This window comes from Amblyraja radiata, chromosome 15 (assembly GCF_010909765.2).
Source record: "Amblyraja radiata isolate CabotCenter1 chromosome 15, sAmbRad1.1.pri, whole genome shotgun sequence".
In the NCBI taxonomy this organism is placed as follows: Eukaryota; Metazoa; Chordata; class Chondrichthyes; order Rajiformes; family Rajidae; genus Amblyraja; species Amblyraja radiata.
Window position 1 is genome coordinate 31,328,869 of NC_045970.1, and position 25,362 is coordinate 31,354,230.

General features: G+C 40.9%; 1 protein-coding gene across 3 annotated transcripts in view; it reads right to left on the reverse strand.

The window, feature by feature from the left end:
• The window catches only part of fam204a (family with sequence similarity 204 member A), a 73,851-nt gene that overhangs the window by 33,368 nt on the left and 15,121 nt on the right, over positions 1 to 25,362 (reverse strand). For all 3 annotated transcript variants that reach the window (XM_033033967.1, XM_033033968.1, XM_033033966.1), the window contains exon 7: positions 16,746 to 16,835. In XM_033033967.1, coding sequence (XP_032889858.1) covers positions 16,746 to 16,835 — 90 coding nt within the window. The remainder of the gene's footprint in view (positions 1 to 16,745; positions 16,836 to 25,362) is intronic.

A 25,362-nucleotide genomic window follows, 5' to 3' on the forward strand; every position in this document is an offset into this window, starting at 1 on the left:
CCTCCGATTTACCCTTCTCCCTCTCCAATTGCAGATTAAACTTGACCATATTATGGTCACTACCTCCTACTAGCTCCTTAACCACAAGTTCCTTTCCTCAAGTTCCTTTATCAAATCTGGTCCATTACATAACACTAAATCCAGAATTGCCTTCTCCCTGGTAGGCTCTAATACAAGCTGCTCTTAGAATTCTCTGACCAGTCTTACTGTTTTCAACTACATTTTATCTGTTTGCTTTGTTGTTACCTTCTCCCAGCTAACAATGATCTATTCTACATTTTTCTTGATGTCTATTCCCTTTGTCCTGCTTTTACACTTCCTTATCTATGTATCTCCCTCTCCCCTGACATCAGTCCGAAGAACGGTTTCGACCAGAAACGTCACCCATTCCTTCTCTTCAGAGATACTGTCTGTCCCACTGAGTTACTCCAGCATTTTGTGTCTATCTTCTTGAAAAAGGTTCTCATTTTTTTTTTAATGTTTGGATTCGGTGAAGCAATATACTTGTGGCAAAATCAGCTTAAATTAACTGATTCAACATGATGTCAACTCTTTTACATAGATACTACAATTAATAGTTTCTGCAAAATGAACTTATTTAAGCTTTGGAGAGTATCATGATGGGAAGCACAATAGATGCAGGAACTTGGAGATCAATATCAAGATATGCTCCAAAAAAATGCAACCTTGCACAAAGAAAGCAACCAAACATTTGAATTGATCTTAAAATTTCCATGAAATCAAATTTTACTTTCTATCACACTGAGTAAGAGTTTATAGAGGAGCAGTCTGAAAGATCAGCGGGGGTTGCTGAAATGGAGAGAATTCTGTCAAGCCAAAATAAGTAGAGGTGAATTTGTCTTTTAATTTAAACATTTGTTTTTTTTGTACCATTGAGCTTCTCATATTATTTGAAATATTATTTCTCACAAAAATACTAGCAAACATATTAGGTCTAAAATATGAATCAAAACAAACAGCTAAGACTGATTTTTATTTTAAAGAAGTATTCCTTATACAATTAACATTATCAAAACAACTGTAACCAAGAAATATGGAATGTTTTAGTCTATGACTAACATGGTTTAAAAATAGATATATAAAGATAGTCACAAAGTCATAGAGAGATCTATACCGGAAATAAGTGATTGGCCCAGCATCAATCGCTCATTTACATACAATTATCTAATTTTTACTATTCTCTTCACATCCTCACTAACTCATCCCAGATTCTACCCCTCACCCACCTACACATTAGGGGCAGCTTACAGTGGCCATTTAACCTACCAATGTACAGTGTGGGAGAAAAGCAAACCCACTCAGCCAAGTTATAGGCAGACCCGCGATCGGTGGTTGATGAGTGTGTGGGGGGGGACCACTGTGAGGGTCGGTGAGAGAACAAAAGGTGACCCGGTGTGGGGGAGGGGGGCACTCTAGTTTGTCCTCTGCCCAGGGGATAAGTCCATGTTTGTTTGTTCATTTGTTCCAATGAAGGCGCTGTGCACATGGCAGCCAGCCATCAGCCACTTGTCTATTTCTTTTTGTTTTCACTTTTAATTTCAAGTGTTTGTGTACCTTGTTGTGCGTTGGGACTGTTGGCAGACCAATTTCCCTCCGGGGATGAATAAAGTTTTATTGTATCGTATCGTAGGTCAGAATTGATCTCTGACGCTGTGAAGCACTGTGCCTCCCATGATATGGTAGCTATAATGCAGTAGGCATTTTTCTTCAAATTACAAAAAAAATGTTGAACTGCTTTCAAAACATATAAGACCTTAAGTACCTTAAGAGAATGCTTAAGGAGCATCCTTTAAGACCCCCAATTTTTCCAATGGTAATTATGTCAAAACAGCGGTGCAGTTAGTTTTGTGAGAACAGTCAGTTTCCAGTGTGATATTGTTTAAACAGTGCTAAACCTTACATCAGCTCATGCTAGATATAATTTGTGCTTGACATTTTGAGGCAAACTGAGCTGAGAGAGCCACTGAGTTGTCATTAGACTAACTGGTAATAAATATAATTGGAAATTATGTACAAAGAGTTATAATCTTGCTTTTGCTAATCATACGTTGGTGTGACCTGTGTTAACCTTCAGCTGATGATGTCAGCCCACAGGGCATTATCAGTGGTGCAACCATGTCATTAAACTGCTGTCCTTGCACCATGGTCAGGCAGGAATGAATTTCAATACAAAAGGAAACCACTGCAGATAAATCAGATAATTTTGAAAATGTTCAGCTATTTAGGCAATATTTAAGGAAGGAGCAATAGAGATAATCTTTAGGTCAAACATCATTGTTGCAACAACCTGACAAAAAAACAGTGAAAACTGAAAGTGCACCCTGAAAGTTTGTAATTTTAATGGAGGTTAAGTTGAAATCAAGGCTAAGTTTATTTCAAGGTTAGCTAAGGCGAAGATCTACATTCAATTGTCAACCACAACTTTCTGAAAGTGTGAATTAACAGTGGATGGATGGATAGTGCTCTTGGCTTACTATGCATTGGAATCACAAGTGAAAATAAAAAGCTGAAACAGGAAAGTCTAAAACCAAAGTATAAGCCTAATTAATTGCTGAATCATTCCTTTGCTAGAATCAGGTTTAAAATGATCAATTTACATCTTACTTTGCCCCATTCCTTTGATATATATTGTGTCAAGTTGATTTGTTTTGACCAGGTAATAAAGTATGATCTTGAGATTCATTGTTATAAGTAAAAGCAGAAAATAGTGGACAAACAGTTCATTCAGTTCCTGCGTTAACATAATTACATTTGTGCACTTCCACACTCGCCACCATCCATAATGATGAAAGCGTTGCTTTGGTCTTAACCCTCCACCCTAATAGCTGTCCCATTCAAGAGATCATACAGTACGTTGCAATTTACAGCACCTTTAACATCAGTCACCACCAGAGAACAAGTAACTTCCCTTTATATCATTATGAATGGTTTGTTAACATGACAAAGGGACTGTTCACTCTAGGGCACGCTTCCATATGCACCTGCTCCTCTTCTTAAGCCACTTTCCCACACAACCACAGGAAAGTTAGCAATTGCTCTTTTACCTCTGACATTCCCACCATCTAGTGACCCCCAACATTCCTTCTGGGTGATACGGCAATTTGCCTGTACATCTAATTTATTGCATTATATTCAGTGTTCATGACGTGGACCTTCCACATCACTTTGCAAAACAGCTCAGTTTAGCCCAAAGGTCTGCCCCTGAACTTACAGTTTCTTGTCACTTTAATTCTCCATCCTACTCTACCTTCTACCTTTCCTCTTATATCCTGTTCCAGTGCAGTCCAGTATAATTATGAGGATTAGCATCCCACCTTCTGACCCGGCACACTGAGTTAAAAATTGTGTGCAAAGGCCTTTCAAAAGAAATCTAAAAGCTAAATGTAATTATCAAATGATCCAAAGATCAAAAGGTGCAGATAAAGTAGCCTGTTATCAATCTGAGGAACCTTTTCAGATGCTAGTTGAACATATTCAAGTTTTATGTCCTTTTACTCGAAGCAAAGCTTCCCCTAAATAAAGATTGATATAGATTCATAAAGTATATAAAGTATCCTGTTAAAGTTAATACAATTATATTGCACAACCAATTTATAACTCAGTGCAAGAAGAAAAAAAGATGCAGCTTATATCAAATTACTACTTTGTGTGAGAAGAATTCACGATTATCCAATAACAATTTCTCTAAATTACACAAAATCTGTAAATATATTTTGGCAGGTTCTTAAATGAGGTCAATATGTTTTATTGTAATTAAATTGTTGCCTTGGGCCAGAGTACTCACAGACAGTACGGCACCTTTGCAAAAACAAGAGTTATCTAAAGCTACAAATCAAATTTGAAGTTTGAGTTTTAGCCAAACACGAAATTTCAGATGAAGAGATTGCTTCAGGCCAATAGCAAACACTTTCTGGTCTTAAAACACAGGCATGCAGGTAAGCTGCAGATTTCTCCGACAGGTTAACAACTCCCCAGCAGTTACCTTATAATACCCCAGCATATATCTTTTTCATCAGATATAAACTTTATTACTGCTCTATTAAACGATTTTAACAATTACTTTCCAACGGTGTTTAAACAATCCAATATTTTATTCAAATTAATCACTATTAATCAATGCATGTCGTTCTCTCAGCTACTTAATAATATTCCCAGAGAAAGCATTGGGCATTAGGAAAATGTTCAGTTAGTTGAATAGGGTCAATTATGAGAGCTGCTACACCCCTATTTCGACATGATAAACAGTCTCTGAATTATGTGATGCAGCCGGAAATGACCATCAAGGAAATACTCCTATTCATAGTTTCTGTTGATGGCAGTTTCTTTAGACACTTAGTTCACTGACTAATTCAAATAATACATTTATACCTGAATATTTAGTTAAATGTAAAGTCATCTTGAATTACGGGACTGCTGCCTAAAATATTTAACACAAAACAAAATGGTACTATGAAGACCATACTGAAAACATACACCTATTCCCCATTGTTTGTTGATAACAATATATTAATATGGGTTACATTCCAACTACAGTACAATCTTAATTTATGGCATACATATGGCAATGGAGACATCTCAGTGAATATTACAAACATCTATGAAGATTTGTTGCAAGTACAACAGTGTAGTCAGAAAACCTTTATATAATAAAATCTCTCAGAAATCTCAGATGCCCCAAGTGCTTTACAGTCAATTAGATATTTTTTGAAGGATAATCACTCATGGAATGTAAGAAACAAGACAACCAATTTTCACAAGGCAAACTTGCCTAAGCAGTAACATGATAATTACCATATTTCATCGAATTTCTTTAGTTCAGGCTCAGCAAGTACATGCATTTCCTAGATCAGACTATGTTTTAAAGTTTGGGAAGGTGGTGCTGTTGTCACCAGCACTTACAGGCTGATGTCAGATCAGAAGGTATTCTGACCACACCGGGGAAGGGGAAAATACAAGAGTTTGTCACGTTGGCTTCTTTTAGGCAGGGAATATTCTTAACTAGCAGGTCACCTACCAATCCTTCTGGGCATCTGTCTGCTTCCCATTAATGTCAAGCACAATAACAAAAAAGACAAAAGGCGCTGGAGTAACTCAGCGGGACAGGCAGTATCTCTGGAGAATATGGATAGGTGACGTTTCAGGTCGGGATCCTTCTTCAAACTGAATGCAGAAATGGAGAGAAAAAACTACAAGAGAGGTGGGAGTGGAACAAAGCATGGTAAGTGATAGGTGGATACTAGTGAAGGGGGGGGGGGGTATAATGGTTGGACAAAGGTCAGAGAAGAAAGGACAAAAGGCAGTAAGATAAGAAGATATGGAGAAAAGAGACATGAAATGTGATGCCCAATAAAGGGATATGTGGAAGGGGATGGGGGGAGGGGAAAGTGAGGCTGGTTTGTGGGAGAAATGGGTGCGCATCCAGGTGGAGCAAAGTGAAGGGAGGGGGGTGTTATTTGTTGATTAGTTACCTCAAATTGGCAAATTCAATGTTCATACCATTGGGTTGTAAGCTACCCAAGTAGAATATGAGGTGCTGTTCCTACAATGTGTTTGTGGTCATACTCTGGGAATAGAGGAGATGCAGAACAGAAAGGTCAGTGTGGGAATGGGAAGGGGAGTTAAAATGGTTGGCAACTGAAGTTCACTTCAATTTATTGATATAATGTGCTCCTGCAAGAAATATTTCTGGATATTAGAATGAAGGAATATGTGGCAAGGGTAGGAAAATGAGTTGGATCAGTCATGTTCTTGTTGAGTGCTGGTGTAGGCACAAGCATCCAAATGGCAACTCCTGCTCCTATTTCTTGTTTATGTCATTAGTTAGGTGTTCTGTGGTAGGTGAATACAATATTGCTACAATAATGAATGCATAGTAAAGTGCTGTCACCCTAGTGTTAGGGACTTTAGACTTTAAAAGCATGAAATGATTATCAAAAGTGAATTCTATCTAATACCGTAAGCGTTGCTATACATATTTTACTTTTCATTCAACTGAAAAACACGTTGATGCATTAGGCAAGGCCAACACATCAGTTGTTTGTGTAATTGTCCTCATTACCCAGCTTGTCATCTTTAGGATGAGAAGCTTTCATGTCATGTCATAACATCATAAGGAATAGGAGTAGAATTAAGCCATTCATCCATCAAGTCTACTCCACCATTTAATCATGGCTGTTCTATCTCACCCTCCTAATCCCATTCGCCTGCCTTCTCCCCATAACTATTGACACCTGTACTAATCAGGACTCTATCGATCTTTGCCTTAAAAATATCCACTGACTTGGCATAAACAGCCTTCTGTGGCAAATAATTCAACAGATTCATCACCCTCTAACTAAATAAATGTCTCCTCATCTCCTTCCTATAAGTTTGTCGTTTAATTCTGAGGCTATGACCTCCAGACCTAGACAGTGAAAGGCTTGAATAGAGTGGGTGTGGAGAGGATATTTCCACCAGTGGGAGAGTCTAGGTATGTTTCAATGAGGTCTCCCCTCATTATTCTAAACTCCAGCCAATACAGGCCCAGTGCCGACAAACGCTTATTATAGTTTAACCTACCCATTCCTGGGATCATTCTTGTAAACCTCCTCTGGACCCTCTCCAGTTCCAGCACAGATTTCCTCAGATATGGTGCCCAAAATTGCTCACAATATTCCAAATGCAGCTTGACCTTATAGAGCCTCAGCATTACATCCCTGTTTTTGTACACAAGCCCTCTCGAAATAAATCAGTTTATTGCGTCTGCATTGCGTTTGCTTTCTTTACCACTGATTTGACTTGAAGATTAACCTTTTGGGAATCCTGCAATAGCACTCCCAAGTCCCTTTGTACCTCAGATTTCTGGATTCTCTCCCCATTTAGAAAATAATCTATGCCTTTAATCCTTTAATCCTACTACCAAAATGCATGACCACATTTTGCTACACTATATTCCATCTGCCTTTCCAGTTCTTAACTTCCAAAGAACTCAGAAGGGGAAGAAAGGTTTTGCTTTTGGAAAAATAACAAGAATAGAAAAGCTAATTAAAGCTAATAAATAAATGGCAAGAGTCTTGGCAGAAACAATTACCAAATTCAGCAGATGGAAGTGATTGGACAAAAATGGAAATGATTATAAGGTCGAATCTTCGAGGCATGAAGAATAATTTAAACCAGATCATTACAGTTTAGGGTGGAGAGAGGTGGACATATATGGGTGGGGAAGTGGCAGGCAATCCAAGCAAAGCTTACTCCCACATCCATGCTTTCTCCCCACAACCTTGCAAATACATGTAAATTATTTCAGCAATTTTTTACCAAATCAGATTCTATTACCTTTTTAGTCAGGTAAAAACACCTCACATGTATGAAAAAAAATTCAAATTCACTTTTACCTCTTTGGCAAATTATTTAAAATTTATGCATCATGATAATCAACCAACTTGCAAGAAACAGCGTCTCTCTTTTTGTTCTGTCAAAATTGTGCTTACTGCAAAGAGATCACTTTCTGTTGAAGCAGAACAAGCACAATCTCTCAACACAATTTAGGTCCATTTAGTTTAGTTTAGTTTAGAGATACAACGTGGAAACAGGCCCTTCGGCCCACCGAGTCCGCACCAACCAGCGATCCCCGCACATTAACAATATCCAACACGCAGTAGGGACAATTTACACTTAGAGCAAGTCAAACCTACAAACCTGTATGTCTTTGGAGTGTGGGAGGAAACAGAAGATCTCGGAGAAAACCCATGCAGGTCACGGGGAAAACGTACAAACTCCATACAGACAGAACCTGTAGTCAGGATCAAATCCGGGTCTCCTGCACTGCAAGCACTGTAACAGCAACTCTACCGCTGTGGCACCGTGGCACCCCAATTTAACTTGTACCATATCTCTTTTGTTAAATAGTGCCCAGAGCTGTACCACTGTAACACTGGTTGAATTTCCATAGTGAAGTGAGACAACCTGGAAATGGACCTTATTACATTTGAGTCCATGGTAAATATATTTGGTCTTTATTATATTTCAGTTATCTGAAAGGCCCAGCGATTGCTAAAGATTTAACAGAACTTTATTCTTTACAATATGTACCTCTATTTACAAAGTCAAACATACGTTTTGCTTTCTTAAATGTCACAATAGTGAATCTGTGAAATTCTTTGCTACAGAAGGCTGTGGAGGCAAAGTCAGTGGCTATATTTAAGGCAGAGATAGAGATTCCTGATTAGTAAGGGTGTCAGAGGTTATGGTGAGAAGGCAGGAGAATGGGGTTAGGAGGGAGAGATAGATCAGCCATGATTGAATGGCGGAGTAGACTTGATGGGCCGAATGGACTAATTCTGCTCCTATTTCTTATGATCTTATGTCATAAGTGATGGGAGCAGAATTAGGCCATTCGCCCAGGCCCAGTGCCGTCAAACGCTCATCATGTTCACCCACTCATTCCAAGGATCATTCTTGTAAACCTCCTCTGGACCCTTTCCAGAGCCAGCACATCCTTCCTCAGATATGGTCTCCCAAAATTGCTCACAATATTCCAAATGCGGCTTGAGCAGTGCCCTATAGAGCCTCAACATTATATCCTCGTTTTTGTATTCTAGCCCTCTTGAAATAAATGCTAACATTGCATTTGCTTTCTTTACCACCGATTCGACTTGTAGATTATCTTTTTGGGAATCCTGCACCAGCACTCCCAAGTCCCTTTGCACCTCCAATTACTGGATTCTCTCCCCATTTAGAAACTAGTCTACACCTTTATTCCTACAACCAAAATGCATGACTCTACACTTTGCTAAACTATATTCCATCTGCCACTTCTCTGCCCACTCTCCCAACCTGTCCAAGTCCTTCTGCAGTATCCCTCCTTTCTCTACACTACCTGCCCCTCCACCTATTTATGTATAATTTGTCCTATTCATTTGATATCCACCTTGTAAAAAATGGACATATGGAGTTCATGGTCCCTGTGATCATGCACTCTCTCAAAGTAGTGCCATTTTGGTTATGTAAGGTTTGAAATTCAATCGCACTGTTCAATGGGATTGAATTGTAGTGCCCTTTATGGGTGACTATTTTGCATACCTTGGGCAACTCTACTCCTGTGCCACCGTGCTGCCCCAAAGTTGTAGTGTCTACGCTTGAGTGCCATCTAGAGATGATGATTTATTTTGTTAGTACAGTGGTGTCTAGAAATTCAATTGAGTGGTGACTTTTCAGCATTACTTGATTGCAAATGTATTTCCAATAGACTGGAATGTAAAAAGGGCTATTTTCCAGGTTGTCTACCTTAACTATGGAAATTCAACCAGCTATGCGTACCAAAATATTTCATCCCCTATGCAATACAGCTTTGAAACAGTGCAAGAAAATTTAAATCAAATTGACTGCAATTCACCAACATAGAGCAGTACGGTACAGAAACAGGCCCTTCGGCCCACAATGTCTCTGCCAAACATGATGCCAAGACCAACTCTTATCTGCCTGCACATAATCCATAACCTTGCATTATCAGATACCCATCCAAAATTTTCTTAAATGCCACTATTGTATCAGTCTCCACTACCACCTCCGGCAGCACAAAACAAAGCCAGTGTTTCCACAATGATAGTTTCGCAGTGCATTAGTTGGGCAGCTCAAAGGCAATTAGAGATAAGCAATAAACGTTAACTTCCCAGTAATTTCCATAAAGCGATTATGACAAAAAGTGCAATGCAAATTCCACAGTGACACAATTCTGATTCTGCCATTCCTGTTTCTACACAGGTATCAAATGACCCTGCATCCTCCGGGAGGAATGTTAGCTGGAATGCCACTGCATCAACATTCTGCTAACATCCAAAGCCGACAGCAAGAAAGTTTCATGGAGTCATGCAGCATGGAAACAGGCCCTTCGCCCAACTTGTCCACACTGACAAAACATGCCCTATCCACACTTGTCCCACCAGGGCTCTCACTTAACTTTTTTTCTCTGTTTCCAGCCGGACAATTTAGGCAGTTTTTTAGATTGCCAAATGACAGTTTAGGTGGTCATTTAAGACGGCTTGCATGACGCGTGTGATAATGTGCTTGGATGACGTTACCAGTCGGAATTATGCTCAATGAAGCATTCACATATTATTTCTGCTTCAAATAAAGTCACAAACTAAACATATTTACCAATCAAGACATGATATATATCACAATGACATGCAGCAAAATTATAATACAGTATATACGGTATCTCAACTCTTTTTACACGTTGCAATGAATGCAATTTCTATTATTTCTTTCCATTTCCAAACAAAAATGTGGTTGGATTATTCAGCGTATGATCAACCTCGGTGAGACCAAGCACAGGCTTGGTGATCGCTTTGCACAACACCTCCACTCAGTTTGCAATAACCAACCTGATCTCCCAGTGGCTCAGCACTTCAACTCCCCCTCCCATTCCGACTTTTCTGTCCTGGGACTCCCCCATGCCCGAGTGAGGCTCACCGCAAATTGGAGGAACAGCACCTCATATTTTGCTTGGGTAGTTTACAATGGCTTCTCCAATTTCAGGTAGTCCTTGCTTTCTCCCTCCTTCCCCTCCCATTCCCAGCTCTCCCACAGCCTACTGTCTCTGCCTCTTCCTTTCTTTTTCCCTTGTCCCACCCCCCCCCCCCCCAATCAGTCTGAAGAAGGGTCTCGACGCGAAACGTCGCCTATTCCTTTGCTCCATAGATGCTGCCTCATTCACTGAATTTCTCCAGCTTTTATGTCTACCAACGGGATCCCACCACTGGCCTCATCTTCCCATCTCCTACTCTGTCGGCTTTCCACAGACACCGCATCCTCCGTAACTCCCTGGTCAATTCGTCCCTTCCCACCCACACCACCCCCTCTCCTGGCACTTTCCCTTGCAACCGCAGGAAATGCTACACTTGTCGCTTTACCTCCCCCCTTGACTCCATTCAAGGACCCAAGCAGTCTTTCCAGGTGCGGCAGAGGTTCACCTGCACCTCCTCCAACATCATCTATTGCACCCGCTGCTCTAGGTGACAGCTGCTCTACATCGGTGAGACCAAGCGTAGGCTTGGCGATCACTTCGCCCAACACCTCCGCTCGGTTCGCAATAACCAACCTGATCTCCCGGTGGCTCAGCACTTCAACTACCCCTCCCATTCCGAATCCAACCTTTCTGTCCTGGGCCTCCTCCGGGCCAGAGTTAGGCCCACCGTAAATTGGAGGAGCAGCATCGCATATTTCGCTTGGGCAGTTTACACCCCAGCGGTATGAACATTGACTTCTTCAATTTCAAGTAATCCCTGCTTTCTCCTCCCCTTCCCAGCTCTCCCTCAGCCAACTATCTCCGCCTCTTCCTATGCAAAGGGAAGGAGAAAGTGCCTGGCGCCTACCAGTTGCCGTGGCAGTGCACATAAAAACTCTTGACAAAAAGCTCAGAATGTACCATCACTGTAACATCCTGAAGAAATTTGATCTGCTGAGCTGGGAAAACGTAATAAAATATTCAGACTCAATTTTGGTTTACAAAATCTTCCGTGGACTAGCCCCACCTCCGTTAAAGGACTTCATAAAGAAAAACACAAATAGGTCGACAAGAACAGCCTCCAGGGGTGATTGTATAATCCCGTTTAGGAAAAGTGTCTTTGGGCAGTCAGTATTTTCATATCGAGCGTCGCAGACCTGGAACGCGATACCATGCATCATACGGGATCTGCCAACCCTTACCTCATTTACCAAACATCTAAAAATATGGTTACTGCAAAATCAAAATTGCAATCATAATCTACATTAAAAATAACCTATGGTACTCTTTAATTGCTATTTTTTTTAACTTTATTGTCTGTTTTGTTTTTATTTTTGTCTTTTGTTTTTACCTTGTTTGGAATGTGTTTACCTTGTGTTGTGACAAAAGATGGAAATTAGCTACTGGCTACAATCTTGCATATTACATGCAAATGTTTATTAATATGCACTGTCCCTAATAATAAAAAAATAAATAAAAAAAATAAAAAAATCAGTGCACATGTGCAGAGTGGCCGATGATGTGCTGGCCGTGGTTGTGCGCATGTGCAGGGGGAGGATGTGCAGGCCGTGGCAGTGCACATGTGCATGGCGGCTGGTCATGCCGGCGGATGAGGAGCGGGCGGAGAGCGGAGAACCGGAGGCCTGGACACGGATACGGATGGCGGGAGGAGACGGACAGTGACAGAGAGAGAGAGAGAGATAGAGAGGGGGGCCCGCTCAGAGTTGAATAATAGGTGTCCCGGTGCTTGCCAAGCCTGGCCAAATGGAACAACTTTTAGGATGCCAGGCAGGACTTTAAGTCGCCATTGGCACCCAGGCACCCGTTAATTTAGAGCCCTGCCCACCTGCCCACGCTTGGGCCACATCCCTGTTAACGCATCCTATCCGTATACCTGTCCAAATGTCTCCTAAACATCATCGTACCTGCCCCAACTACCTTCTCCGGCAGCTCATTCTATATACCCACCATTCTCTGTGTAAAAAAGTTAGCAGTCAAAAAGGTTGGAAGACAAAAAGCATTGACGGAGCAGCAAGAGTTAGATATTCCATTGTGCCACATCAAGTTGGGATGGCCTCAGCTCATACAGCAAAGGGTTTCTGGCTTCTGTTGTCAAACATTGCATTGCCGATGGCTCCACAAGTGTTGGAAAAAAATGGGACTGAAGCTCCACACAGAATCATGTACATAGATGGAGCTGGATTCCATTTATGGATTCATGGAGATTCAAAGGGTTATGAAGTAAAGAAACAGGTCCTTCGGCCGAACTCATCCAGCTGACCAAGATGTTTACCTGAGCGAGTACCATTTGCAGTTTGGCCGATATCCCTCTAAACCTTTACTATCCATGTACTTTCTGAATGATTTTTAAACATAATTGTTGCACTGCCTCTGGCAGGTCATTCCATATACCTGAGATTCCACCACCCTCGATGAGAAAACGTTGCCCCTCAGTTCCCTTTTAACTCTTTCAACTTTTATCTTAAATCCATGTCCTCAGGTTTTTGACTCCGCTACCCTGGGAAAAGGAATATTTGTCTTATCATCGCCTCACGATTTTGAATTCTTCTCGGTCTCCTAAACTCCAGGGGATAAAGGTAAAATCAAGTATGGAAAACCAAACATAAAAAGGCAAAGAAAGATAAAATTAGATGAGAAATAAGATAGAAGGAATAGAATAAATTATAAAGGAAAATGTCCATTATAATGTCCAGTGATCAAGCTTTTCCCTTTGAGAATAGGGAAGATTCAAACAAGAGGACATGACTTCAGAATTAAGGGACAGAAGTTTAGGGGTAACATGAGGGGGAACTTCTTTACTCAGAGAGTGGTAGCGGTGTGGAATGAGCTTCCAGTGGAAGTGGTGGCGGCAGGTTCGTTGGTATCATTTAAGAATAAATTGGATAGGCATATGGATGAGAAGGGAATGGAGGGTTATGGTATGAGTGCAGGCAGGTGAGACTAAGGGAAAAAAATTGTTCGGCACGGACTTGTAGGGCCGAGATGGCCTGTTTCCGTGCTGTAATTGTTATATGGTTATATGGTTATATAATTTAAAGAGGCATCATTTAAAAGGCATCAGTAATTAAAATCTGAAGAATTAAGTCTCGTAAAAGTAAATTTTCAGTTCCAAAGAAACAGCATGGAAGCAATTAATATATTATGTCTGTAAAGAATCATTTACATGATTCATTTACAGAATAAAAGTGCTGCATCTCCATCAGTGTTTTAATGCCATAAACCTCACCTGTTGATTTCAGTGTTGTACTGTGCTGGTACCCAATTCCTCCCTCCAAATAAGCTAGATGAGTGGAGGGGCATCCATAGGTGCCTACTTTAGACTTTAATAGAATTACATTTTGATTTAATTGATTTCCTGTTTAAGAATACAAGAAAAAAAAGTAGCGGAACTAGGTTCCTGATCTCTTAAGTCTGCCCCACCATTCAATCTGATCATGGCTGATATGCTCTTGGCCTCAACTCCTCTTCTGTGCCAGTTTCTCATAACCCTCAATTCCCAGCTATTAAAAATCTACTCCCTCTTTTAATACTTTCATACTGGCCTTCACAATGCCCCAGGGTCGATGATTCAATGGAGGTATTCACCACCTTTTGTGAGAGGAAAATTCCAATACATCTGATTTTAAATGATACCCCCTTATTTTGTTACTATACCCCTTTGTTCAAGACTTTCCCTCGCATGGAAACATCCCAACATCTGCCCTGTCATACCTCCTTACAATTATATATATTTCAATAAGGTGGCTTCACATTCCTCTGTTGATGTACTACATAGTATTCCCACCTTCATTCAAAATAAAAAGGAATGTTTCTCCCACATGACTGAGCATTTCTTCTGCATTTCTAAATGCATGGATCACAAATTCTTGTCAGTGATCCAGAAAAAAATTCCAATGACCCCACTTTGTAAAGAAATTTAAAAAACATTAAATCGTGCAAGAATAATTCAAGATTGTGCACTATGAATTCTGCCAAATGATCTGAAATACTTCCAATAGTTATCATCACCGCATCAAAATAACACTCTTGGTGTGTTTTGGCAAAATATAATGGACTATGAAACAGCGCCTTCTGGCACTCTGAAAATATCAATATACTTGAGGCATATGTGATAAAACCGGCAACTTTGGTCACAAAAGCTTTTCACGGTGCCTCGGTACACATGACAATAAACTAAACTAAACCAAGACGCAGCCACCAGGTTTGATTCAACCACAGTAATTATATAACTTCACTTGCAGATGATACTATAGATTTCAGTGAAGTTTGACAGTGAGGGCGATAGAATAGTGCTATTGTTATATCACTTCCAGATTACTCATACAGGTAAAACAAGAGTGTGGTTCACAAGGCTCCATACTATCAATGCATCAACAGGTGATTGCTGTTCAATATTTCACTGCAACCACTGTCTATTCCCTATACAATACACCCCAACAATTCTGGAGCGGAGCTGAAAGTAGAAAATCAGTTAATATTGGATAAAATTATTGTTGTGAACCACAACGTAGTACCAAACTTAATCTAGTGTATGTATAGAATTCACACAACACTCTTTTTGATCTAATTGCTGCTGCAACAGCTAAAATTTGGTGTTTCTGCAAGATTATCAAAACGCAGAGCATTGAGACACTGAGTGAAGTCACTCTGACTTTTTTGAGAGGAATCCAAAGCCACTGCCATTGTAGTTTACACATTACCCTATCGTTCAGTTCCACTGCTTCACGTGCTGCAAACAACTTCACCCAACTCCTAAATTACTCAGTCCAGTTTCAAAATAATCCCACCAGTATAATGTTATAATTTCCCTTTTGAAAGAGATTTACATAACCAAGTTGCACATTTCTTAATCCCATAGATTCTTCAGATTAACAAAACAAAAGTAGAATGTAAAAATATGGAGCATATTTAAAGTCCTTTTAGAATGCAAGGTACATAATTATGTGGAAAAGTTTCCAAAGATTGTTTTTGGAAAACTGCCTGCACGAATGTCAGCATTAGGATGGAACTCCTAAAATTCAAGTGTTCTACTTAATATCTGTCTCACACGAGAAGAAGGGTACTTATGTAAAGTATCAGTATCAGGGCGGCACAGAGGCATAGCAGTGGAGTTGCTACCTTACAGCACCAGTGACCCAAGATTGATCCTGACTACCGGTGCTGCCTGTACGGAGTTCGTACGTTCTCCCTGTGATGTGTGGGTTTTCTTCGGGTGCTCCGGTTTCCTCCACACACATACGGGTTTGTAGATTACTTGGCTTCTGTAAATTGTCCCTAGTGTGTAGATAGTGCTAGTGTACGAGGCGATCACTGGTCGGCACAAACTCAGTGGGTCGAAGGGCCTGTTTCTCTAAAGTCTAAATCAGAAGGGCAGACAGCAACTGTGGTGCCCAAATAAGGATTCGATTTTGCAGCTGGTATGCTTTGAGCTTCTCAGACGTTTTATGCATCTCTGCTTGACAATTGACAATAAATGAAGAAGCATTTTATTTCACTACCCTCCAGTGAATCTGGTGTAAGTAGTAGGGCAAGGGGCAGAATGATCTATTAACTGAACCGTTTGAAGAATTCTCTCATGCACTTGGCCTAAACCAAGAAATTAGTACATTTAATTCAATTTAAAAACATGTACAGCAAGAAAAATAGAGATGGGAAGGAAAAAGGATCAAGGGAGTGATAACAAACTAAGAAGAAAATTAAAAATAATGTCCAATTTGACAGAAAGAAACTAAACACTTGCTGAAGTAAATCTCTGGTGCCAAAAAGGTTGCCACTGCCAATTTAGACGTAAACCATTGAAAATCCAATTACACTCTCCAGCCCTAACATTTACTGTAATGTTTACTAGGTAAGCACTGAAACTCATGTACTTCATATGTCAAGACACTAGAGTAATACAATATGTGAAGGAGAAGAAAATAAATTCATAACATTTATTTATCGATGCTTACAGATACTGAAAGCAATAATTTGATTTATTCCAGAAGTGTATGTAGTTGCTTTTACCACAAATTCTGAGCTAACGTCATGAGCGAAAAATAAAACAATTCCTTTTTATAGAAGTTCACCAATGAGGAAATATAAAAATAAATAAACATAGATTCCATGAATACTTTAAACAATTCTAGCATTTGTTTTTCCCGTGGAAAGACCTAAGAAATATGAATGTACTGTAATTTATCAAGATGTAGGCACAGCTTGTGGCTTAACAGCTTACCTTACGAACAGCAAGGTTGTCACTCAACCGTTCTGCTTCATCTATATCCCCTGTGGCAATGGCCTTGTCAAGGTTTTTTTCCAGATTTGTCTGAAAGAACAGTTTAATAAGTGAATTGCAAATAACAGAATGTAAAACTTCAACCACCTGAGGCTACATTTGATGGGGGGAAAAAAAAATTGGTATAATAAAAAAATTTGTATCAGTTGTTGCTGAGTACTTTCAACACTTTCTGTTTTTGTTTCAGTTATTATCAACTAGTCCTATACTTGTAAATACGATATTAGTCATTCCAAGGAGAAATGATACAAAGTGTAGTTGGGCAGTATCTCTGGAAACAACCCATCCCTCCCCGACGAGCTCAATCTATGCTCATTTTGAAATGGTCAGTGGAATGACGTCACCCACTCCGGCAGTCTCAGGCACATCTGAACCCGATCCCATGGTTACCGTTGCAGATTCACATCAGCCTTTCAGATAGTGAATCCACTGGAAAGCGACTGGCCCGGGTGTAGTCCCCAGCCGTGTCCTCAGAATCTGCATGGACCAGCTGGCCGAAGTATTTGTGATAATCTTTAACCTCTTCGTACTCCAATCTGAGGTTCCCACCTACTTTTATAATCATAATCATACTTTATTAGCCAAGTATTTGTAACATACAAGAAGTTTCATCATCATCTTGGTTCCAAAGAAAAACAAGGTAGTGTGCCTCAATGAATACCAACCCGGTAGCGCTCACATCCACCATCGTGCTTTAAGAGGCTGGTCATGGCATAAATTAACTCCAGCCTCCCAGTCTTGATCCTTGACTTCCTTACCCAAAGACCGCAATAATTGAGAATAGGCCACAAAACTACTTCCTCGATTATTTTCAACAAGACTGCATTCTCAACACCCTATACACTCACGACTGTGCAGCCAAATTCTGCTCTTAATCCATTTACATGCTTACAGACGACACCACAGTAGCAGGCCGATTCTCGAACAATGAGACAAAGTCCAAGAAGGAGAACGAGACCTTAGTAACATGGTGTCAAAACAATAACTTTTCTCTTAATATCAGCTAAACGAAGGAGCTTGTTATAAATTTTGGAAAGTGGGGTTTGAGAACATTCCCTAGTCGACATCAACAATGCTGAAGTGGTGATGGTTGAGAACTTTAAGTTCCTTGGTGTAAGTATCACCAACAATTTGTCCTAGTCTAATCACATTGGCACTATGACCAACCCCTCTACTTCCTCAGAAGGTAAAGCAAATTCTGCATGTCTCCAAAGACACTTACCAATTACTGTAGCTGCACCAAATAAAACATGCTATCAGAATGCATCACATCTTGGTTTGGCAAGTGCTCTGCACAAGACTGTAAGAAATTGCAGAGTTGTGGACGCAGCCCTGTACATCTTGCAAACCAGCCTTCCCCCACCCCCATTGAGTCCATTTCAACTTCATGATGCCCAGGGGAATCAGCTAACATAATCAAGGAGAACATAATCACACCCGGCCATACCCTCTTCACCCCTCTCCCGTTGATCAGAAGATACAAAAACGTGAAAGTACTATTCAACGACAGCTTCTTTCCCGCTCTTATCAGACTCTTGAACAGATCTCGTATGAGCTCAGGATGTATCTTCATTCTCCCAATCTGCCTCTTTGCCACCCTTGTAGTCGTTTTTTAGAGGGCAGTGGCAGATGTGCATTATTCTTGCTGGAGATCTGTGACCAGTGGTAATCCACAGGGATCTGTGTTAAGAACTTATGTCGTTTGAGATATATAAACAACTTGGACGTAAATGTGGATAGATTAGTTAGTAAATTTCCAGATGATACCAACATTAGTGGAATTGTGGACAGTGAGGAAGGCTGTCAAACAATACATATGGATCAGGTACAGATATGACAAAGAATGGCAGATGGGTCTTAATCAGAGCAAGTGAGAGGTTCTGCAGTTGGGAGGTCGAACGTAAGGGGAAAGTATACAATTGATGGCAAGACCCTTAACAACATTGATGTACAGAGGGATCTTGAGGTCTAAGGCTCTGCCCAAGACCGTAAGGAATTGCAGAGTTGTGTCTGTCTCCCAAGGTCTAAATGTCAATGAGAGGGCATAGCTTTAAGGTCAGAAGAGGAAAGTTTTAAAGGAGATGTGCGGGCATGTTTTTTTTTACACAGAGACTGGTGGGTGTCTGGAACATGCTGCCAGGAGTGCTGATGGAAACAGATATGACAGTAGATCTTAAGAGGCTTTTAGACATGGATGTGCAGTGAATGGAGGGATATGGATCTTGTGCAGGCAGAGATTAATTTGACATCAAGCTTGGCACAGACAGCCAAAGGGTTTGTTTCTATGCTATGCTGGTCTATGTTTATTCTGTGTAGGAAGGAACTGCAGATGATGGTTTACATTGAAGATAGACACAAAATGCTGGATTAACTCAACAGGACAGGCAGCATCTCCGGAGAGAAGGAATGGTGACATTTCAAATCGAGACCCTTCTTCAGATTGAGAGTCAGGGGAGAGGGAGTCTAGAGATATTGAAGAGTAAAGTGTGAAAATGACAGATTAAAGCAGACGGTGATAAGGAAATGTAGAATGGTTCATTATTAGCTGAGGGGAAGGTGACAAGGAGTCTTACAATCAGTAAAATTAATCAGGACAGTGAAACTAGTTGCAGAACCAGGGTGGGGGAGGGACAGAGATAGGGGGGGAAAGCAAGGGTTACTTGAAGTTACAGAAATCAATATTCATACCGCTGGTTTGTAAGCCCAAGTGAAATATGAGGTATGAGATGTTTGTTCTACTATCTGCACTTTCTCTGTAGCTATAAAGCTCTATCCTGAATAGTCTGATTGTATTCATGTATGAATGTTTTCCTTGGATAACAAGCAAAACATACTAATAATAGTAATATTAATAACCAATAAACCATTCCACAGCAATTTGCCTACTTCCGCAACAGGTCAACATCAGATGCTATCTCCCTCCTACATTCATCCTTGCAACATCGGTCAGATTATGCAAAAGCTTGAAAGCATATATCACCAGATTCAAGAACAGCTTCTTCCCCGCTGTTATCAGACTCTTGACAGCACTCTCATGAAGATGAATTCCCGAGCTTCAAATCTAGCTCATTATAGCCCTTGCACTTTTTTGTTTTGCACTGTACTTTCTCTATATCTGTAACACTATTTGCCGCAAATTGTTCACTTTTTCTTTTTTTATATATTTTATCTTATTTATATATAAATGATATACTCATGAATGGTATGATTTGCAGGATAGAAGGGGAAAACAACGTTTTTCCAGTGTATCTTGGTAGACGTGACAATAACAAACCAATATCAATATCACCTCTACACCTGGATCCATTTTAATAACATAAAAACCTTAATGCCCATTTGGCAAATACCAGCAATCTGCTTTTTTTCCCTCACAGCATTTCCACATAAAAATGAACAAACAGTAAAAGATCTGCAGTAATGTATCATGCTGGCAAAAAAAAACCAGTAACAAGAAATGCTTAATTGTATCACAAGTAATAATGTTTCTGTATTTCATTTTCTAGGGTATTAAACTGGAATGACTGCAATATATTTATTTGGTATCCAGGAACTAAATACTGAGAGCTGTCAACTTGATGTACAATGTTTAGCCAATTTTATGATATAGTCATTCTGCTACTGGCACAATTTTTCTTCACACACAAAATTCTTACCTCAAGACATTGGAGATTTAAATCAGATGATAGCTGACATACAATAGAGTTTAAATGATGGTGTGATAGATGAATGTTTGCGATCTGCACTTTACTGAACTGGTTTTAACCTGTTCTACATCAATTATATATTTAACACTAGTCCATCAATACAGTCCCTGAAGCAGAAACAATTTTTCCTTTCTTTTTTACAATGCCATTAAGGTGACATAAAGCATACTGATTAACATTGTCAATCTGTATCAGGTCTTAGAATGTCTAAATATTTAACTTTGGCATGCAGGCATTCTGCATAGAAAAAAACTGCAAGTGGCTACAAGAAGAAGCTAGATGACTGAAGTTTGAGTGAGCATGAATATGCTACAGTAAAAGAAGACACGCTGCATTGCTTTGCTCTAAAACAGAAAACTAAACTCTGCATAAATCTTTTAAAATTCCATGTTAATAATACTGCTTTTTCGTTTCACTCTGCCTAGCTGCTACGCACCACTCCACAACCCCTCCTCCCACCATTCTGTTCAATTTTCCTCTTACCCTCTGGAACTCTGAACATTCTGTCAAGCCTTCTCTACTTCACTGCGCACCTCTAAAAGGCTGCTTCCCAAAATGCTCTTCATCTATTAACTATGCTCTTCTTCTTCTCTCCTAACTGTTTCGCAAAGAAAAACAAACCCTCATTTAAAGCCCCGGCTTCCGACCCCGCTCCCGACTTGCAATGTGCACCAGTGAGCCCTTCTTCGCCGGTTAACACGGCTGTTGTTGTGGCTCACGTTGTAGCCCCTGACAGGACAGGCTTTCTTCACGCCACTGCCAACTGCTGCGTCACCGTGGGGCTCCCTCCCTTCTCACCTGCTGTCGCTTCCAAGGTGGAGTATGTTGTTGACTCCAAGGGAGAAGGAGGGGAAAGAGATCATTCAAGTTATTTCTACATCCCTGTCCCCGTTAGCCAATTCCTTTCACCTTCTCACCTGAAACCACCTACGACTTGTCAGTTCCTGCCCCACCCCATCCTCTCATCTCTTTTCCCAGCTTTCTTCCCACTACTCCATCAGTCTAAAGTCCCAAACTGAAACATCCTCTGTCTCCGCCACAGATGCTGCCTGACCTGCTGAGTTTCTCCGACATTATAGCATCTGCAGTCTCTTGTGTCTCCATTAAAAAAGCTGTACTGAGTTACTTAATGAAACCATAATGTTGATATGAACAACTTGGGAGATTCTAACATGGGAGATTCTGTAAATTAATGTTTGATTGTAACACATCTCGTAATTACACTTAATACATATTCAGCCAACTGGGAAATGCTGGTATTTGCACAATGAAGTACCAGCACTTAGTTTTACAAATGCCAAAACATTTCTGTGCGAATTCATTTTTGTTAGTTTTTAAATGATTTTATTCATGTTTAATAGCATTCGAGAAAGTTGACAGTTTTGCAGATACAAAGCGTGAGGGCACGACATGGTCAACTGTACATATTTTTTTGTCACTTTGTGGAAGAGGCTTTTCTCTGGTTCATCTGCATGATAGGTTACGTGCACAAAGCCCTGCTGTCACGTAGCACTTCACCAATTTGGATTTTGACCTACACTTCATATTAGAAAAACTAACCTTGATGAATCAGCTAAATGTATGGTTAGCAGTGAGAACAGGTGGTGAGCCACTCCAGCAAGTTCAGGACAACCACAGTAATAGTCAAATTTTAAGGCTGAAAAAGATTGTAACCTTGCCAACTGCTCAATCTTTAAATAAGGCATTTGAATCATCACCAAGACAATTAAATGTTTGCAACAACAGGGTGACAAAATCTTTACTTTCTTGTTTCAACTATCCTGATGCTCTTTTTCTTGAGCATCCATTTGTCACATTCCATACATTTCCTACTGCCTAACCATCAATAACAGCAAGTTGCACGTGTGTGCGATGTAATAAAATATTTTGTGACATTTCACATTAAATTATCAAACAAAATTTGGCGAATCACAGAAGAGGAAGAGAACATTTTTTCCCTGTTGCCAGCCGGGCAACCTCGACAGCTTTTTAGATTGCCAAATGACAGTTTAGGTGGTCATTTAAGACGGCTTGCATGACGCGTACGATAATGTGCTCAGACGAAATGCGTAGTTACCAGTCGGAATTATGCTCAATGAAGCATTCACATATTATAGAAACATAGAAAATAGGTGCAGGAGTAGGCCATTCGGCCCTTCGAGCCTGCACCACCATTCAATATGATCATGGCTGATCATCCAACAGTATCCTGTACCTGCCTTCTCACCATACCTTTAGCCACAAGGGCCACATCTAACTCCCTCTTAAATATAGCCAATGAACTGGCCTCAACTACCTTCTGTGGCAGAGAGTTCCAGAAGGAGCTCATGTTCCTTATGTTCAAGAAGGAACTGCAGATGCTGGAAAATCGAAGGTAGACAAAAGTGCTGGAAATAGTCAACGTTTCAGGCTGAAACCCATCAGTCTGAAGAAGGGTTTCGGCCCGAAACGTTGCCTATTTCCTTCGCTCCATAGATGCTGCTGCATCCGCTGAGTTTCTCCAGCACTTTTGTCTACTTTCACATATTATATCTGCTTCAAATAACTCACAAACTAACATATTCACCAATCAAGACACGATATATACCACAATGACATGCAGGACAATTATAATACAGTATCTCAAAATTACCATGACATGGCCATAGCATGGGTCGTTATTGCTATTGGTACAGAAACACTCTGGCTTCCCACATAATTTATCCATAACAAAATATACAGGTTGCAAGGAAATTTCTAAAGGCATTTTATGATAATAGCTGTTAAAACCGACTATACCCATCTGACAGGTTAAACATTATGGATTGGAGGGGTCTGTGCAGGATGAATGGGAGATCACTACAGGATGAATGAGGGTATCAGTACAGGATGAATGGGGCAGGGCTTGCACTTAACTTTTTCCCTGTTGCCAGCCGGGCAACCTTGGCAGCTTTTCAGGTTGCCAAATGACCGTTTAGGTGGTCATTGAAGACGGTTTGCATGACCCGTGCGATAATGTGCTCGGACGAAGTGCCTAGTTACCAGTCGGAATTATGCTCAATGAAGCATTCACATATTATTTCTGCTTCAAATAAAGTCACAAACTAAACATATTCACCAATCAAGACATGATATATCCCACAATGACATGCAGCAAAATTATAAGACAGTATCTCAACTCTTTTTACACATTGCAATTAATGCAATTTCTATCAGTTCTTTCCACTTCCAAACTAAAATGTGGTTGGATTATTCAGCTTATGATCAACCTGTGTCAATAAATCCTGGACCATGGTAACATATATGCTTAACCATGCACACTACAGATTGATGCAAGCATGTTTTCTGTGAAGGACCGAAAATTACCATGACATGGCCATAGCATGGGTCGTTATTGCTATTGGTACAGAAACACTCTCGCTTCCCACATAATTTATCCACAACAAAATATACAGGTTGCAAGGAAATTTCTATTGGCATTTTATGATAATAACTGTTAAAACCGACTATACCCATCTGACAGGTTAAACATTACACTAACTGACAAGAGATGGCCAAAGGACATAACTACAGCAAATGTTCTTTTGGTAATATGTTTAAAGGTGTCAAAACGCCACATTACCGGACATTCAGATGAGATGTACGTGTTGTGAACAGCAATGAAGATACCCAGATATACATCGCAAATTTGGTCAGGAGATATTTCAGTTGAAACTTTAACGTTAATTTTGAAGTGGGAATGATGGAAACAGCATTTATCAATATATTTTTTAAAATCTGGATGAGGGGATGGTGCAGGGTAAATGGAGGGTGGGTCATTACGGGATGAATGCGTGGATTAGTACAGGATGGATGGGGGATCAGTACAGGGTGGATGGAGAAGTGCAGGATGGATGGGAAGGGGGGGGGGGGGGTAAGTACAGGAATTGGGGGACCAGTGTAGGATGGATGGGGGGTTGGCAGGAGAATCAATGCGAGGTGGATAGGGTGATCAGCACAGGATGAATAGATGGGGGGGGGGGGGATGTCAGTGAGGACTGAATAGATGTGGGAATGGGGATCAGTGCGGGATGGAGGCCTCCCCCTCCCTCCCTCCTCCTCGCCTCGGCGTGCGGGAGGGTTTGTTTTGAAAGCGCCGTTAGCGGATTTGCAAGCAGCGGCCGCTATCAGGGAGGGGGCGGAGGTGGAGCCGCTCTCGCGGCCGCTGCCGCCGCTGTTCGGGACCCATCATTTGCTCCGACCATTCGTCACCCCGCATCTAGTATCTTTGCCCCGCAATACAGCCGTCACTGTCACGAAACGTCATGTTCCTTTTCTCCAGAGATGCTGCCTGACCCGCGGAGTTACTCCAGTTTTTTGTGTCTATCTTCGGTACAAACCAGTATCTGCAGTGCCAAGCCGGGCAAAATGACTCGCCGTTTAGGTTGCCCGGCAGCACTTTGGGCGGTCAATGGCACCCGGGCAACCGCTAATTTCGAGCCCTGTGGAGGGGGATCAGTACAGGATGAATGGTAGGGGGGGGGGATCAGTACAGGATGAATGGGGGGGGTGGGTCAGTACAGGATGAATGGGGGTAGACAAAAGTGCTGGAGAGACTCAGTGGGTGAGGCAGCATCTATGGAGCAAAGGAAATAGGCAACATTTCAGGTCGAGACCCTTCTTCAGACTGTTCCCCCATTCTTCTTGAATGGGGGGGATCAGTACAGGATGGATGAGGGGGGGGAATCAGTGCAGGATGAATGGGGGGTTCAGTACAGGATGCATGGGGGGGGCAGTCAGTACATTGTGGATCGGAGGGTCTGTGCAGGATGAATGGGGATCACTACAGGATGAAAGGGGATCAGTACAGGATGAATGGGGATCAGTACGGGATA